This window comes from Triticum aestivum, chromosome 1A, assembly GCF_018294505.1.
Source record: "Triticum aestivum cultivar Chinese Spring chromosome 1A, IWGSC CS RefSeq v2.1, whole genome shotgun sequence".
NCBI lineage: Eukaryota > Viridiplantae > Streptophyta > Magnoliopsida > Poales > Poaceae > Triticum > Triticum aestivum.
Window position 1 is genome coordinate 440,897,436 of NC_057794.1, and position 16,795 is coordinate 440,914,230.

At 45.9% G+C, this 16,795-nt stretch overlaps 1 protein-coding gene across 1 annotated transcript; it reads left to right on the forward strand.

Moving 5' to 3' along the window:
* Positions 1-7,690: 7,690 nt before the first annotated feature.
* LOC123054695 (protein ALTERED PHOSPHATE STARVATION RESPONSE 1) lies at positions 7,691-16,299 on the forward strand. Its single transcript, XM_044478527.1, has 4 exons — positions 7,691-9,086; positions 12,031-12,206; positions 14,083-14,306; positions 15,350-16,299. Exons 1-4 carry the CDS (start codon positions 7,901-7,903, stop codon positions 16,143-16,145), a joined length of 2,382 nt encoding a protein of 793 aa, XP_044334462.1. The 5' UTR covers positions 7,691-7,900; the 3' UTR covers positions 16,146-16,299.
* The last annotated feature ends 496 nt before the right edge of the window (positions 16,300-16,795 follow it).

Sequence of the window (16,795 nt, forward strand, 5' to 3'; positions counted from 1 at the left end):
TGAATGGTTTATTGAATCTTGATCGTAGTGATACACATATTCATAATATTGATGCCAAAAGATGCAAAGTAGATAATGATAGTGCAACATACTAGTGGCACTGCCGTTTAGGTCATATTGGTGTAAAGCGCATGAAGAAACTCCATGCGGATGGACTTTTGGAATCACTTGATTATGAATCATTTGATGCTTGCGAACCATGCCTCATGGGCAAGATGACTAAGACTCTGTTCTCCGGAACAATGGAGCGAGTCACTGACTTATTGGAAATAATACATACCGATGTATGCGGTCCGATGAGTGTTGAGGCTCGCAGCGGGTATCGTTATTTTCTGACCTTCATAGATGATTTGAGCAGATATGGGTATATCTACTTAATGAAACACAAGTCTGAAACATTTGCAAAGTTCAAAGAATTTCAGAGTGAAGTTGAGAATCATCGTAACAAGAAAATAAAGTTTCTACGATCTGATCACGGAGGCGAATATTTGAGTTACGAGTTTGGCATGTGGAATAGTTTCTCAACTCACGCCACCTGGAACACCACAACGTAATGGTGTGTTTGAACGTCGTAACCGTACTTTATTAGATATGGTGCGATCTATGATGTCTCTTACCGATTTACCACTATCATTTTGGGGTTATGCATTAGAGACAGTTGCATTCACGTTAAATAGGGCACCATCTAAAAATCCGTTGAGACTACACTGTATGAACTGTGGTTTAGCAAGAAACCTAAGTTGCCGTTTCTTCAAGTTTGGGGTTATGATGCTTATGTGAAAAAGTTTCAGCCTGATAAACTCAAACCCAAATCGGAGAAGTGCCTCTTCATAGGATACCCAAAAGAAACTGTTGGGTACACCTTCTATCACAGATCCGAAGGCAAGATCTTTGTTGCTAAGACTGGATCCTTTCTAGAGAAGGAGTTTCTCTCGAAAGAAGTGAGTGGGAGGAAAGTATAACTTGATGAGGTAAGTGTACCTTCTCCCGAATTGGAAAGTAGTTCATCACAGAAATCAGTTCCAGTGATGCCTACACCAATTAGTGAGGAAGTTAATGATGATAATCATGAAACTTCAGATCAAGTTACTACCAAACCTCGTAGGTCAACCAGAGTACGTTCCGCACCAGAGTGGTACGGCAATCCTGTTCTGGAAGTCATGTCACTAGACCATGACGAACCTACGAACTATGAGGAAGCGATGATGACCCCAGATTCCGCGGAATGGCTTAAGGCCATGAAAGCTGAGATGGGATCCATGTATGAGAACAAAGTATGGACTTTGATTGACTTGCCCAATGATCGGTGAGCCATTCAGAATAAATGGATCTTCAAGAGGAAGACGGACGCTGATAGTAGTGTTACTATCTACAAAGCTCAAATTGTCACAAAAGGTTTTCGACAAGTTCAAGGTTTTGACTACAATGAGATTTTCTCACTCGTATCGATGCTTAAAAGTCTGTCCGAATCATGTTAGCAGTTGCCGCATTTTATGAAATCTGGCAAATGGATATCAAAACTACATTTCTTAATGGATTTATTAAAGAAGAGTTGTATATGATGCAACCAAAAGGTTTTGTCAATCCTAAAGATGCTAACAAAGTGTGCAAGCTCCAGCGATCCATCTATGGACTGGTGCAAGCATCTAGGAGTTGGAATATACACTTTGATGAGTTGATCAAAGCATATAGTTTTATACAGACTTGCGGTGAAGCCTGTATCTACAATAAAGTGAGTGGGAGCACTACAGCCTTTCTGATAAGTATATGTGAATAACATATTGTTGATCAGAAATGATGTAGAATTTTCTAGAAAGCATAAAGGAGTGTTTGAAAGGAGTTTTTCAAAGAAAGACCTCGATAAAGTTGCTTACATATTGAGCATCAAGATCTATATATATATAGATCAAGACGCTTGATAAGTTCTTTTCAATGAGTACATAAGTTGACAAGATTTTGAAGGAGTTCAAAATGGATCAGTCAAAGAAGGAGTTCTTGCCTGTGTTTCAAGATGTGAAGTTGAGTAAAGACTCAAAACCCGACCACGGCAAAAAATAGAAAGAGAATGAAAAGTCATTCCCTATGCCTCAGTCATAGGTTCTATAAAGTATGCTATGATGTGTACCAGACCTATTGTATACCTTAGCATGATTTTGGCAAGGGAGTACAATAGTGATCTAGGAGTAGATCACTGGACAACAGTCAAAATTATCCTTAGAGGATTAAGGAAATATTTCTCGGTTATGGAGGTGATAAAAGAGTTCGTCGTAAAGAGTTACGTTGATGCAAGCTTTTGACACCGATCTAGATGACTCTAAGTCTCGATCTAGATACATATTGAAAATGGGATCAATTAGCTAGAGTAGCTTCATGCAGAGTATTGTAGACATAGAAATTTGCAAAATACATACGGATCTGAATGTTGCAGACCCGTAGACTAAACTTCTCTCACAAGCAAAACATGATCACTCTTTGGGTGTCAATCACATAGCGATGTGAACTAGATTATTGGCTCTAGTAAACCCTTTGGGTATTAGTCACATGAAGATGTGAACTAATCACATAAAGATGTGAACTATTGGTGTGTAATCACATGACGATGTGAACTAGATTATTGACTCTAGTGCAAGTAGGAGACTGAGGGAAATATGCCCTAGCGGTAATAATAAAGTTGTTATTTATATTTCCTTATATCATGATAAATGTTTATTATTCATGCTAGAATTGTATTAAACGGAAACTTAGTACATGTGTGAATACATAGACAAACAAAGTGTCCCTAGTATGCCTCTACTTGACTAGCTCGTTAATCAAAGATGGTTAAGTTTCCTAGCCATGGACATGTGTTGTCATTTGATGAACGGGATCACATCATTAGAGAACGATGTGATGGACAAGACCCATCTATATGATCGTTTAGTTTATTGCTATTGCTTTCTTCATGACTTATACATGTTCCTATGACTTATGAGATTATGCAACTCCCAAATACCGGAGGAACACTTTGTGTGTTATCAAACGTTACAACGTAACTGGGTGATTATAAAGATGCTCTACAGGTGTCTCCGATGGTGTTTGTTGAGTTGGCATAGATCGAGATTAGGATTTGTCACTATGAGCCTTGCAAGCAATGTGACTAATGTGTTAGTCACGTGATGATGCATTACAGAACGAGTAAAGAGACTTGCTGGTAACAAGATTGAACTAGGTATGATGATACCGACGATCGAATCTCGGGCAAGTAACATACCGATGACAAAGGGAACAACTTATGTTGTTATGCGGTTTGACCGATAAAGATCTTCGTAGAATATGTAGGAACCAATATGAGCATCCAGGTTCCGCTATTGGTTATTGACCGGAGATGTGTCTCGGTCATGTCTACATATATAGTTCTCGAACCCATAGGGTCCGCACGCTTAACGTTCGATGACGATATGTATTATGAGTTATGTGATTTGATGTACCGAAGGTTGTTCGGAGTCCCAGATGAGATCACGGACATGACGAGGAGTCTTGAAATGGTCGAGACATAAAGATTCATATATTGTAAGGTTACATTCGGACACCGGAATGGCCCGGGTCGTTTCGGAGTACCAGGGGTTACCGGAACCCCCTCTGGGAAGTTATTGGGCCTTATGGGCCTAGTGGTGGAAGAGAGGAGGCAGGCCAAGAGGTGGCGCGCACCCCCCTAGCCCAAACCGAATTGGACTAGGGCTAGGGGGCCGACCCCCCTTTCCTTCTCTTCTTCCTCTCCTTCCTTCATCTCCTACTTAGACTAGGAAAGGGGGAAACCTACTCCTACTAGGAGTAGGAAACCCCCCTTGGGCGCACCCCTTAAGGCCGGCCCTCCTCCCCCCTCCTTTATATACGGGGAGGGGGGCACCCCATAGACACACAAGTTGATTTTTAGCCGTGTGCGGTGCCCCCCTCCACAGTTTTCCATCTCGGTCATATTGTCGTAGTGCTTAGGCGAAGCCCTACGTCGGTAACTTCATCATCACCGTCAACACGCCGTCGTGCTGATGCAACTCACCCTCGGCCTCAACTGGATCAAGAGTACGAGGGACATCACCAAGCTGAACGTGTGCAAATCGCGGAGGTGCCGTGCGTTCGGTACTTGATCAGTTGGATCACGAAGACGTTCGACTACATCAACCGCGTTACTAAACGCTTCCGCTTTCGGTCTACGAGGGTACATGGACACTCTCTCCCCGCTCGTTGATATGCATCTCCTAGATAGATCTTGCGTGATCGTAGGATTTTTTTTTGAAATACTGTGTTCCCCAACAGTCCGCTCCAGCCAGCACTTGCTCCAAAATGAAGGGAGAACGACACCGAAGGCGCCATCATCATCCAATCCGGTAGACCCCGATCTAGGGTTCCCTCGAAACATCCCAATCGAGTTGACGTGACCTGCAACAACGATGCCTCGAGAAGGAAACAACGTTAGAGACACCGCCATTGTTCGCCAAGATCGCAGTCAGGCGCGGTTTTCACCGGAGTCCGTGTCGTCCTATCTTGCGGTTGGCTGGAATCGCGCAGAGCTTCGCCATGAAGATGTATGTCGCCGCCGATACTCTGAAGGAGATCCTCCATGCCCTCACTAGAGCCCTCATCGCGCCGCCGACCATCCACGTGAAGAATCGATGACGGATCTGGGTGGCATCCAGATCCGCGGCTGCCGCCATGCCCACCATCACCAGCGTCACCAACCATGGGGGTGTCGGTTGCCATCGCACGACCAGGGAGCCGCTCTAGCTAGCGTACGATGTTGACCGCGAGTAGTATTTAGGAGCGTGACGATACCGACCATGGAATTAGGGTTCAGTTGCAATCAAAGCAATCACGAACACAACTCCAAAGAAATTTGGCCGCGACCCATTGAAATAGGATGTGGTTGGTGTCTTGCGGCACCACAAAGAGTGCAACAGCCGTTGCCCGGACTATGACATTTTTAAAGGTTGATAGACGAAGGCAAACGGTCAAGGGCGCCTGCCAAAGGAAGATACAAACTCTAGGAGGAACCCAAGAGGCCCAAAGAGGCCCGACGAACCTAACCTTAGCCCACATACCAGTTTTGCGTAAGTACGCCGTAAATTTGCCCGATGGCTCCAACACCCAGATGATCGAGTACTAGTTTGAGGAGAGGGAAACTTGTTGCAAGGATGCATGAAAAGAATCGAAAGCACTTTGTTCCTCGGGCGAAAGCGATCAAAGAAAACCCACTAGCGACCCTTGTAGCAAAAACCTTGCATACCATAGCCTAAGGATGAGCCACAATGTCAAACAAGCTCGAATATAATATGGAAAGAGGTTTGTTCGCATTCCACCCAGAGAGTCAAAAATGGTGTCCTTACCATCTCCGATAGAGAATTTCACGCCCAGGTTGAAAAGTGCTTTACATTTTTGGATCCCATTCCAAATTTGCAAGCCCTTGTTACCAAATGGATTTGGAAAATCTCCCAAAAGGAGGACGCCATGCCACAAAGCATTGTCTATGAGTAGAAGAAAGATATGGCTCATGAACTTCCATGACTTCATCCAATGTAGTCGCAGATGCCATGCCATCACAAAGCTCTGTCCACACGCAATGATACACCTGCTAAGAAAGAAGCAAGTTCAAGTTGAGACAGTCATAGTTTCTTATAATTAAATGAGTCAAACCCGTCTCAACTCACTCGGTCCATGACATATTGATGAAATGCATCGACGAAATGCAGGAGCTTCTGGTATACTATTAAGTGTTGTTTAAAATTATGCGTCATGCTGCCTCTGCCCTGCCAAAGGAAAAGGGTTGATACATCAGAGTGAAGCTCACGCGTCGGCAAGATATAGCAGATCCAACTATCCAACACTAAACACTACTGGGATTGCAAAAATTAAGTAGAACGAGATGATTTGATGCCAGCTTACCTTCCACATCCACTTTCGGGTTTCATCCAGACCAAACTTTGGCGTTTGCACGCTTGACTATCAGTAAGAATCATAAATGACAAATGTCATGTAAGTATAACTTTAGGATAGACATGTTTATTCGTACATTTAGAAAGTCGTTCTTGTATAGTACCCACTGGATGAAGTTTTTTTTTTCAAACACGTGCTTTGAATAAACTTTAGAACTCTTGATGCGAGTGTACTATCTTCTTGCAAAGGTAAGATCTCCTCTGAAGAGCGACAAGGTTATAGGCTTCTAGCTAATGAGAAAACATGAAGAACAAAAAGGATACTTGAGAAGCAACTCGGAGAATTGCACAAGGAAGAGAGTTGGAAATGCATAAAATTTCTCAAGGTCCTTCTATCACACTTTTGGCGAACATATTCCAAATCATCAAACCGAGAATCAAACTTAAAATCAGCTCCACCTCTTCTCTGGAAAAAGATCGTGTAGGAAGATCGGCGATCGCCATATATAGCTCTCCGCATGCTATCATCATTTAGTGGAGGAAGGTCAAAAGTTTTAGAGACATTCAAATCACTCAAAGAAATTGGATTCCTCAGCATGGCTGGATTTTGATAGCAATATGGCTTCTACTGCATTGGAAGATGCATCTTGCAGTTGCAGGTATCCATGAACAAATATTGGATCCTTGGTAGTAACAGCATCTCCGCGGTCGTACAGGGTTCCTCAGATCGTTGGGCGTGCTGTTGAGCGCCACAGACCAGCTACGCTCAAGGACTCCAAGGAAAGTGGCGCGCGAGGACTGCCGCCACCACAGTAGTGTCCGCTGGTCGTCGACGGCCACCTACCGTTCCACGCATTCAGTTTGCCGGCCGCGCTGTCCGTCCCGGCGAGCCGTTGGAGTTGTTGGACCGTCCCGACCCTCCCCCGCTCTCTCCTCCTCTCTTCAAAATCAAAGACAAAAGAGCGTCCCTAAAAAAAAGACAAAAGAGCGTCCCTAAAAAAAAAAGACAAAAGAGCGAGCGAAACTTCACACGTGCCCCCCGACGTGTGGGGTCAGGAAGGTACGCGCCCCACGTGGTACCCCGCAGAAGCCAGGCAGGGAGAGGGAGGGAGGGAGCCCCACCCGGACAAAATTACTGTTCTGACCCTTAAGGCAAACTAAATCCCGATTTGACCTCGTTCCGAAAAAAATTTCGTTTCTGACCTTTTCTGGTGACGCCAAGGTCCCTGGCGTCTGGGTTACGAAGGAGACGCCGGGGTCCCTGGCGTCTGGCCCCTGACCCGCACTGCCCGCCTGCCCGCCTGGTCCCTGGCGTCACCAGAAAAGGTCAGAAACGAATTTTTTTTCGGAACGAGGTCAAATCGGGATTTAGTTTGCCTTAAGGGTCAGCACAGTAATTTTGTCCGCCCCACCCAAACCCCAACGTCTCGAGTCTCTCCCATGAGTGACGCGCCGGCCCCACCCTGGAACAGACAGCGCCCCGAAAAGCAGCGGAACAAACGAAAAGTTAGAAAAGCAGGTGACTCGGCGCGGTGAAAAAAGCCCGCCCCATCCCCCGAAGTTTCCAGGTATTCGCGTTTCACATTACCGCCTATGGCCAGGCCGGGCCGCGCCCCATGCCGGAGAGGACAAACGCAAACGCGGCACGCGCGGGGCAGGGCCAGGGCCAGGCCGCCACTGACAACGGTCCACACCCCCCATGAGGGGATGAGGCCATCCATCCCCCGTCCGTGTCCACCAACCCACTGACGTGCGGGGCAGGGGTCAAGCGTGGATCGGCGTGTCAGCGGGCCGGTGGTGGTGGACCGGACGTTAAACCCCCACCCCCACCGGCACCGAGCCCCTCGCCCCCCGCTCGCTGCCGCGCCTCGGGCCGGGCACCAACACCGCAACCAACAAACTACACCAGTATTCCTAGATCCACTCGCCCTGCCGCGCCTGCCTGCTGCTGGCAATGCGGTGAGGAGTGAGGAGTGGAGACCGGGGACGACGAGATGGGGTGCGCGCAGTCGCGGATCGAGAACGAGGAGGCGGTGGCGCGATGCAAGGAGCGCCGCCAGTACATGAAGGCGGCCGTGGCGGCGCGCAACGCCTTCGCCGCCGCGCACTCCGCCTACGCCTTCTCGCTGCGGGACACGGGCGCCGCGCTCTCCGAGTTCGCGCACGGGGAGGGGGTGCCGCCGCCGCCGCCCCCGGCCGCCGCGGAGCCGTCCAAGGCCGCCAGGCTCTCGGCCGGCGGGACCGGCCCGGCCGCCCCGGGGGCCGCGGCCGCGACTTCCGCGGACGCGGCGGTGGAGGAGGCAATGCCGCCGCCGCCGCCCCTCGACTCGCTGCCCCCGCCACCGCCGCCGCTGCCGGTGTTCTCGCCCTCCCCGGCGAAGATCCACCGCTCCATGAGCATGCCCATGGCGCCCAAGGCCGTCGCGAGGGGGAGGGGCCCCGCCATGCTCCACAGCGACTCCATTAGGGAGGAGGACGATGAGGCGGACATGGAGGAGGAGGAAGACGAGGAGGACGATGCCCGTCTCGATGACCGCCGCCGGAGGCTGCGCCATCGCCAGCAGGTGCCGCCCGTCTCGCCGCCGCCTCCGGAGACGCCGGTGACCCCCCAGCCACCACCGCCGCCTCCCCCTCCCCCGCCCCCGCCCCCGATTGACCCCAAGACCGGGGTTGACACGTGGGATTACTTCTTCTCCATGGAAGAGGGAATGGCGTCTATTGCCACCGAGGACGAGGAGATCGTCCCGGAGCCGGAGGACGAGAAGTACGTTCCTGCCTCGCCACCGCGTCCTCCGTCCTCGCCCCCTCCCCAAGCGGTTGTGCCGCCACGGGAGGAGTATGAGGAGGAGCCGCGCACACCGGAGATGGTCACACCGCCTCCGTCGCTTCCGCCAAAGGCTCCTGGACAGTCCAAGAAGAAGAAGGGCAAGGGCAAGGGGAAGGGGAAGAATAAGTCTGCGCACCACCAGCACACTGAGTCCGCGCCGCCGGTCACGGTGGTCGGCGGCTGGGGGAAGGCGGGGAAGGTTGTCCCCGCCGAGGTGCCACGCGTAGACCTGCTGCAGGTGCTTGCGGAGATCGACGACAGGTTCTTGAAGGCGTCGGAGAGCGCCGGGGAGGTTTCCAAGGCGCTGGAGGCGAACAGGATGCACTACCATTCCAATTTCGCCGACACTAGAGGTCAGTAGCTTGATTCTCCTCCCTAGTTGCAATGTTGGATGTTTTAGACTAAAGTGGTTGGCTTTGTCCTGCTTGTTGTTTGATCTTATTTTGTGATGGCGATGGTGATGTGATGGATTCTTTGATGGTGAGAGAGGTCCAAAACAGGTGCTGGTTGTGGGGTTGCTAGAGAAGTGGAATGAGCTGCCCTTGTCCACTCGCCGATGCACGGGATGTTTTTGTAACTGCTAGCAAGCTATTGGTATAAGTGTTCATTTTGAACTGCTGAAAGTGGTTCTCGGGTACAATTATTGGTTTGCATGGCATGATTGTTTGTTTTGACTATAAGTCTATAAGTGAACGGATATATATCTATAGAACGTTGCTACGCATATACGACGACTGACGTACAATTTTGGTACGGCACCCCAAATCACACCGTTAGATTAGCAATCACAGCTGGATCGTACAACAAAAAGTGTTGTACATGAACCACTTGTATCTTTATAAATCGTGCTTATCTGTCTCCAATGCACCCATTGGATGGCATTCTAATTTATGGGAATTAGCATCTAATGGCATTCTAGGATATAACCTGTTCAATTTAAAATTTGAAGTGTCATGAATATAAATGTTACATTTTTTTGTTAGCATCCGAGGTGTATATTATGGAAAATGTGCTGACAATAAAAAATGGTATATGGCCAAGTGAAGAACCGCTAGAAATTTACAACAGAGGAGCCAACGATAGTGATGTATGGGATCTGAAACTTTTGCTTGTCCAATGCTCAGGGAAGTCTTGTCTTTGTCTTGTCTTCATCTTACTTCAGTTCATATCCAGTAGATCAGTACCATGTATATTTGAAATAATGAATGAGGTGAAAAATTGCGGATTCATTATGGTGGAAGAATCATGATAGTATGGCATGAACCATAAAAGTAGAAGTAGGAACAGAGTTATCTAGTTTTATGTTTAACACCTCAAATTTATATGGACTTATTATTTTAATCGAGGATGGTAAAAATTTATTACACATCCTGTTAGCAAATTAGCAGGCAATCATTCAGAATGAAGGACTATTGGTTTGAATTTGACTTATTATGTTAATGTTGCATATTTTCCTTATATATCAAGTTAGGCCCCCATGTTTGATAGGCACCTGTATGTTTGCCCTCTATTAGGTTCAAAGAGTTCGGCAGACGGTATTGTTTCTCTAGTTCATGGAACACAAAATTTAGTATACAAAATTTTGCAGATATTGATATTTTTTCCTAAAAACTTGGTCAAACATGCACAAGCTTAACTTTTGAAAAAACCAATACACCTTATATTTTGGAATGGAGAGAGTATTATCTCACCAATTCCGCCTTCTGTTACATTAGAAGCACAACATTGGTTCATGTTAGTTCTTATTTCCCCCTTTACTTACATCAGCGAGTATGTTAGAGATCATAAGCTAACTGTTACTTATTGTATGTTTTGTTGTAAGAGGATGTCTCTGTGTAAGTGTTCATCCATTCCCAGTGCCAAGTGCCAACTATATATGTAAACAAACATGAAAATTCTTAAAAGAGCTAGAGATTGTGGATACATTAGCTGGATGCTCATATGTTGCTAAGATAAAAACAAATCATATGGGTTAGCCTTTTCCTGCGTGCTCAACAGCAGCCCGATCCGTGCCCTTGCTGCCACACTCAACCAGACTTGCTGTCTTGACATATAAATTGTGTCCCAGTGGACTGTGTCGGACTTACTCCGAGAGCGATAAGCAGAATTGGCCTGGTTGTCTGCTGCTGTCTGCAGTCTTGTACGATGGTGGTGATTGGTGGAAAGTGAGGCTGTGGAAGGGACATGGGGATCCACGTAAAATAATTCGTGAGGGATGCTGACCTTAGAATAAAGACTAGTTGAAGTTAATCGATCGGTTGAAGATGTGGTTTTTGATCTGCTTCGAGGAGAGACATTAAGTACTCTCCAGATGAGTTCACCAAAATTTTGAATGTAATTTGACTAAAGCAAGAAGAACAAAGAGGAAAAAGAACCAAAATATAGCACCACTGTCGCCAGACTAGACTAGATGGCAGTGTTATGTGTAAGTTTCAAAATAATACTGTTCTTATGGTTAGTTTCATGGGCCATGCACTCATTTCTGTAACATGCTGATTAATTTCTTTTACGTGCAAGTGATGAGACTAGTTAAGCCACTAAAATGGCATGCACAGAATTTTGTCAGTTCATTAGTAATTGTTCGAGAAAACGTAAAGAGACATTTGCGTTTCTTTCCATTGAAAGGCAGAGTTTGAGTTACAACCCTCCTAAGAGGGACAACAGGTTATCAAAAGACAGTGAACTAATGTACATCCCAGGTTTGTGGTATGGTGTCACTAAGTCTTGAGGTGCCCTGCTTTGGCCCAGAGCGCTGCCGCTTCCCTCCTTGATCATCGCCACGAGGGTGCTGACAGATGGTTGGGCGCTCTCGAAGACACAAGCATTGTGGTGCTTCCAGATCATCCATGGAGGAGAGCAATCGAAGCAAGGCCTTTGCGCATGGGCAGTGGGATGCTCTGATTAGCCGCTTGCCACCAGTCCAGGAGGGAGGAGCCGTGGTCGGGGGGTGCACACGGCATACACAGCCAGGCCAGGACCTGCCAAACCTGCCTAGAGAAGCAACACAATAGCAGGTGGTTCATCGTCTCTGGGCACTGGCAGCAAACGATGCAAGAAGCATGGTGTTGGAGCCCATGGCATGCCAGGCGGTCGGCGGTGCAGCACCTGTTCATTAGTAATAACATTAATAGCCTCGTCAAGTCTTGGCACGTCATGTGCTTTTAGGTTACTTTGGCCATTAGAAGTCATTTTATTGTGACATAGTTTTTCTGCAATATCTTGTCTGCACTTTTGTAAGGAGGTGTAAAATAACTGTTTCTTCAACTTTGTTCTAATCAAGATTACTATATTTGACAGGGCATATTGATCATTCTGCTAGAGTTATGAAAATAATAACATGGAATAGATCCTTCAGAAGCATGCAAAATGGTGATGATGGGAAGGATGAATTTGAAAATGATGAAGAGGAGACTCTGGCAACTGTCATAGACAAAATTTTAGCCTGGGAGAAAAAGCTGTATGACGAAGTGAAGGTGACATTCTTTTGATTATTACTAATTTGAACTTTTATGTTCTAAAGTAGTTTTGAATTAAGTTTATGATGATTTACTGAAACAACCATATCTGCCTTCTTCCTGAAATACAAAAGAATTGAAGAGATAAAAATTCTATAACCTTATACATCAAATAATAGTATCTATCAATCCGCATCAACCACATGCAGAATTCCGTCTGGTTACGTCCCCAAAAGTATACGGTAAATTTTCTTGAAGGAAGATATTCTTATTTTGACGCTCTTTATTATGGTAGAAAATGAAGATATTAGGTGGCAGTGTGCTGATTTTTTTTCGTGATCTTCACATGCCAAGTTACTGAGTACAAACATATGTACATGGATCACCGGCCATGTTATCATATACTGATAGGGCTTTAAAACTTTTTTGCACGTGTATTGAGTCATCAAGAAACTTGTTGATATGATGATCAAGTTACCCAGTTATTGTACTCGTAACCCATAGGGCGTTAAAGCAACTGTAGAATTTTCTCTCAGGATAAATGAATCTACATGCAAGTGCGCATGTATTTACTAAAAATTTGTACATCATTCCGAGCATGGTATTCAAGTTCACATTAGAATCGCTGGTTCTCAATGGCTTTATCACATTTGCTACATGATAGTTTTAATAATAAATTGTGCATAGTGCCATGCAGAAGGAGAAATCACCTTGTGTCACGGGTTCAGAACTGCTCACATAACACAAAATCGGGCTAAAAGATATTGCACTGGCACCATGCCCTGTGACACTGCATATGTGTTTCCACTCTTCACCAATGGGTGGCATATGCCTCACATATCATATATTTATTCTACCTGCTCCCACTGACATGGTGGTTGTGACAGCACTGACCATACTGCATCTCTTCCATTGTCCATCCCCTCCCCCCATGCTGTGTCATGCCATGTGTTTGACCATCCCAAATTCCCCAAATTTTGACCTTCCCCTGTTTCTTTCCCATGAGAGGTGGTGGTAGAGCTCGAAGCCATTTCCAAGACGTGGCCCCTCCAAATAAGACACCATATCTGTGTTTGTTGTCAATGAATAAGATGTGTGCGGACGAAGCAGATATCCAAAACCTGGACATGGCCATTTTGTGGATGGAGAACTGTGTTTTCTATAGTGCAACTGGTCATTTCACCAGATCATTCTGTTAATGCCTCTGTACGGTCGCTAGCTTCCAAGTTTGAGGCCCACCCCACCAGTAAGAGAGGTTTTTGATAATGAATCAATGAGAGGAGGGTAGAAGACAAGCCCTAACAGTGGAGCCAGATTCCCATTTCAAATATCTGTGGGACCCTCATGCAGGTTCTGTTAGGGACAACACAGTAAAATAGGGCCTGATGCAATGTGCAATATTTCAGGTTCAATCAGGTGTTCTAAGTCCTGGTGTAATGGAACAGACATGGTGTTCTGCCTAGTCCATAGTGTTACGTGGATTTTTATTTTTTTGCTGCAATGGTTATTTTGTTAGGACATGCCTATATTTCTTGAAACATATTGTCGTGATAAGCCGAGTATTTTTTTTGTAGCAACTGTGCTTGATTACAACATGGAGCAGGCGAAGTTGATGGATATGCCTAGTCTTTTCTGTCATTGATGCTCATTTTTGTTTGAACTAGCATAGAAGCACCTCACTACTGTGGTAGTTAGTGTACATGTTTTAAGACAATAAAGGTGTCAATACCCAGCAGTTGGTATGTGCTGTGAGAAATCTTTTCTGAATGAAAACAAGCCTGAACTGCGAAGTCAGCTAAAGATCAATAGCATACTGCAGCAATTCATGTTGTCCGTTTCGTTCCCAATTTTACCTGGTACCCTCTAATACAGCTTATATGTCTGAATTGCACAGGCTGGTGAGATTATGAAGCTTGAGTATCAGCGGAAGGTTGCTTTGTTAAATAGACAAAAGAGAAATAATGCTGCTGTTGAGGTTCTGGAGAAAACTAAAGCTGCTGTAACCCATTTGCATACAAGATACATAGTTGATATGCAATCAATGGATTCAACTGTCTCAGAGATTCAGCATCTCCGTGATAATCAACTTTATCCAAAACTGCTGGATCTTGCTGATAGGTAATTTAGATGCATAATGGTTTTTTTTTTTGTCGTGCATCAGATTGCTACTGCCTTTCTCATTAACTCGCTCTTAGATTTAATTCATTTCTGGTCAGTGTGCATGATGGGACGAGGACATACATGTAGAAAACGCCGGAGTAGCATTAACGTAGTTACGGATATGTTTTGAAATATTATCATTAAAGCATGTAATAGTTATTTTTCGTTACTTGTATGGCAAAAATGAAATTATATTCATAAAATTCGATTTGTTATTATTAGGCTGCCGTTCGTGTGCGTCTCGCTTTTCCTTTTGTATGATATTATACTTTTGTCATGGGCATGTGGCTTTGGATTTATAGGCAATGCAAAGTAGCAAATTTAACTAAAACATGTTCACATTATTGTTATTAAAATATGTAATCGTTTCCTTGGTTTTCCGTATGGTGAAAGATACCTACATTCGTCAGACCAATTTGGTAGACAGTTTGCGTGCATTATGTTCCTAAATGATTCAATTACTCTGCCTGCATCTGAAGCACATGATGAACCAATGGCTACAAGCCTACATTAGTAACTCATCAGGCCCGTACTGGCTGTTGCCTCTCCCCATTAACCTCTTGTTTTACCTTCCATCTGCCAGTGACACACCCATGCATCCCAGTTCACCTAGTGACCTTTTCCTGGATCAGTTTCTTTAGAGACATGACACATGCAAGTGTTGTGTGATACTAATGTGCTGTAAACTGGTTGGACTCCTTTATCACGGTAGGACTTGTTCGACCCACATAAATCTGAATGGTTTATATTGCCTTTGTCTATAAGATGAACAGATTAGATTTACTTTTCTCTAGTATTCATGGTGGCTCGAAAGGAGCCTCTAGTTAGTATATATTGATAGCCTTTTCCAGTTCAGTAGCTAGAGTCAGTTAAGTATAATTGAGCTTTGGCCAGTGCATCAACAATATTTTCCAATTTAGCATGGTTATAATATTTTTCATCACAAGTCAAATAACATGACTGCTAAACTTTACAAGCTTCATTTGGTGCTCTCTTTTCAGGCTGGCAAAAATGTGGGAAGATATGCACATGAATCATGCGAACCAGCTGAAAACTGTGTTGGATCTCAAGTCAGTTGACATTTCTGATTCCAGCATCGAAACAAGTGCGCATCACCACAGCCACACGCGTCAGCTGCATGATATTGTAGACAAGTGGAACACAAACTTTAGTGATCTCATGAGCTATCAGAAGGAGTACATAAATGCTCTCTACAGCTGGTTGAAATTGAACCTTATACCTATAGAGAGCAGCTTAAAGGAGAAAGTAGCATCGCCACCAAGGGTGCAGCAACCTCCTGTGAAGGCTCTCCTCCAAGCATGGAATGAGCAACTAGCCAAGCTGCCCGATGACCTTGCCAGGCATGCCATCGTTAGCTTCCGGGCGGTCCTGGAAACCATACTAGGTGTTCAAGACGAGGAGTTGAAGAAAAAGGAGGCCTGTGAACAAATCCACAAGGAATACGTGCGCAAGGCTCGGGCGTTTGAGGAGTGGTATCACAAACATGGACAGCGCAGGACATTTGATGACCCGGAGAGCGGTGAGGGGACAAGCCAGAAGGATGCGATCTCGGAGAAGAGATTTGCCGTGGAAAGCTTGAAAAGCAAGCTGGATAACGAGGTCGAGGCCCATAACAAGCTGTCGAAGCAAGTTCGGGAGAAATCCCTTTCGATCCTGAGGGCGCACCTGCCGGAGCTGTTCCGTGCCCTGACCGACTTCTCCCATGCTACTGCCGAAATGCACTCGAAGCTGAGACTGAATGCACTCATGCAGGATCAAGGTAGTGGTAACAACTAGATGAAGAACATGTACAGGAGTTGTTAGGGTGCTAGCTAAAACCCCCGCCAGAATGTTGTAATGCTTGTATTGTCTGCCTAGCCTTTTTTGCGGTATGTGTAGTAGTATGTCTTCAGATGTGGACAGTTAGGCATTGTAGCCGTTTTGTTATTCATTTGGATCCTCGTGGAGTAGATCAGAAGGGCATCGCCTGGGAGTTGTTTCATTTGCTGAACAAAACCAAGAGTGGCAGAGGGCCGGCGGGAAGACACGTCCGGCAGCGCGTCGACTGAACAAAACCAAGAGTGGCAGAGGGCCGGCGGGAAGACACGTCCGGCAGCTCGTCGACGCGGCGCATGCACCACTATCCGTATGTAGTGTACTACAAGGTCGGAGCGAAACCCGGGGCTCCCAAATCCTTCCGTTGCTGCGGCGGCAGACGGAGGAGAAACGGTGGCCTCCCTGATCGCCTCGCCTCTTGTTTAGTCTTGTGGAGAAAGGGGAAAGCAGAGTCTCGCGTACGAAGCACAATGGATCCTCAACATGCGAGGAGTTGACATTGCTCCATTCTTTTAGCCTTGTCCTTTTGAGACCTCTTCTAATGCAAAGGTGCTTAGATGAGGTGCTAAGTGCATTAAATACCTTAGCAACTCAACACCCCAATGCATAGG

Excerpts from the sequence above, each read along its gene's own strand:
- LOC123054695 (XM_044478527.1), top strand. The coding sequence starts at position 7,901 with ATGGGGTGCGCGCAGTCGCGGATCGAGAACGAGGAGGCGGTGGCGCGA. Across the intron at positions 9,087-12,030 it reads CAATTTCGCCGACACTAGAG|GGCATATTGATCATTCTGCT; the intron begins GTCAGTAGCTTG and ends TATATTTGACAG. Across the intron at positions 12,207-14,082 it reads AGCTGTATGACGAAGTGAAG|GCTGGTGAGATTATGAAGCT; the intron begins GTGACATTCTTT and ends TGAATTGCACAG.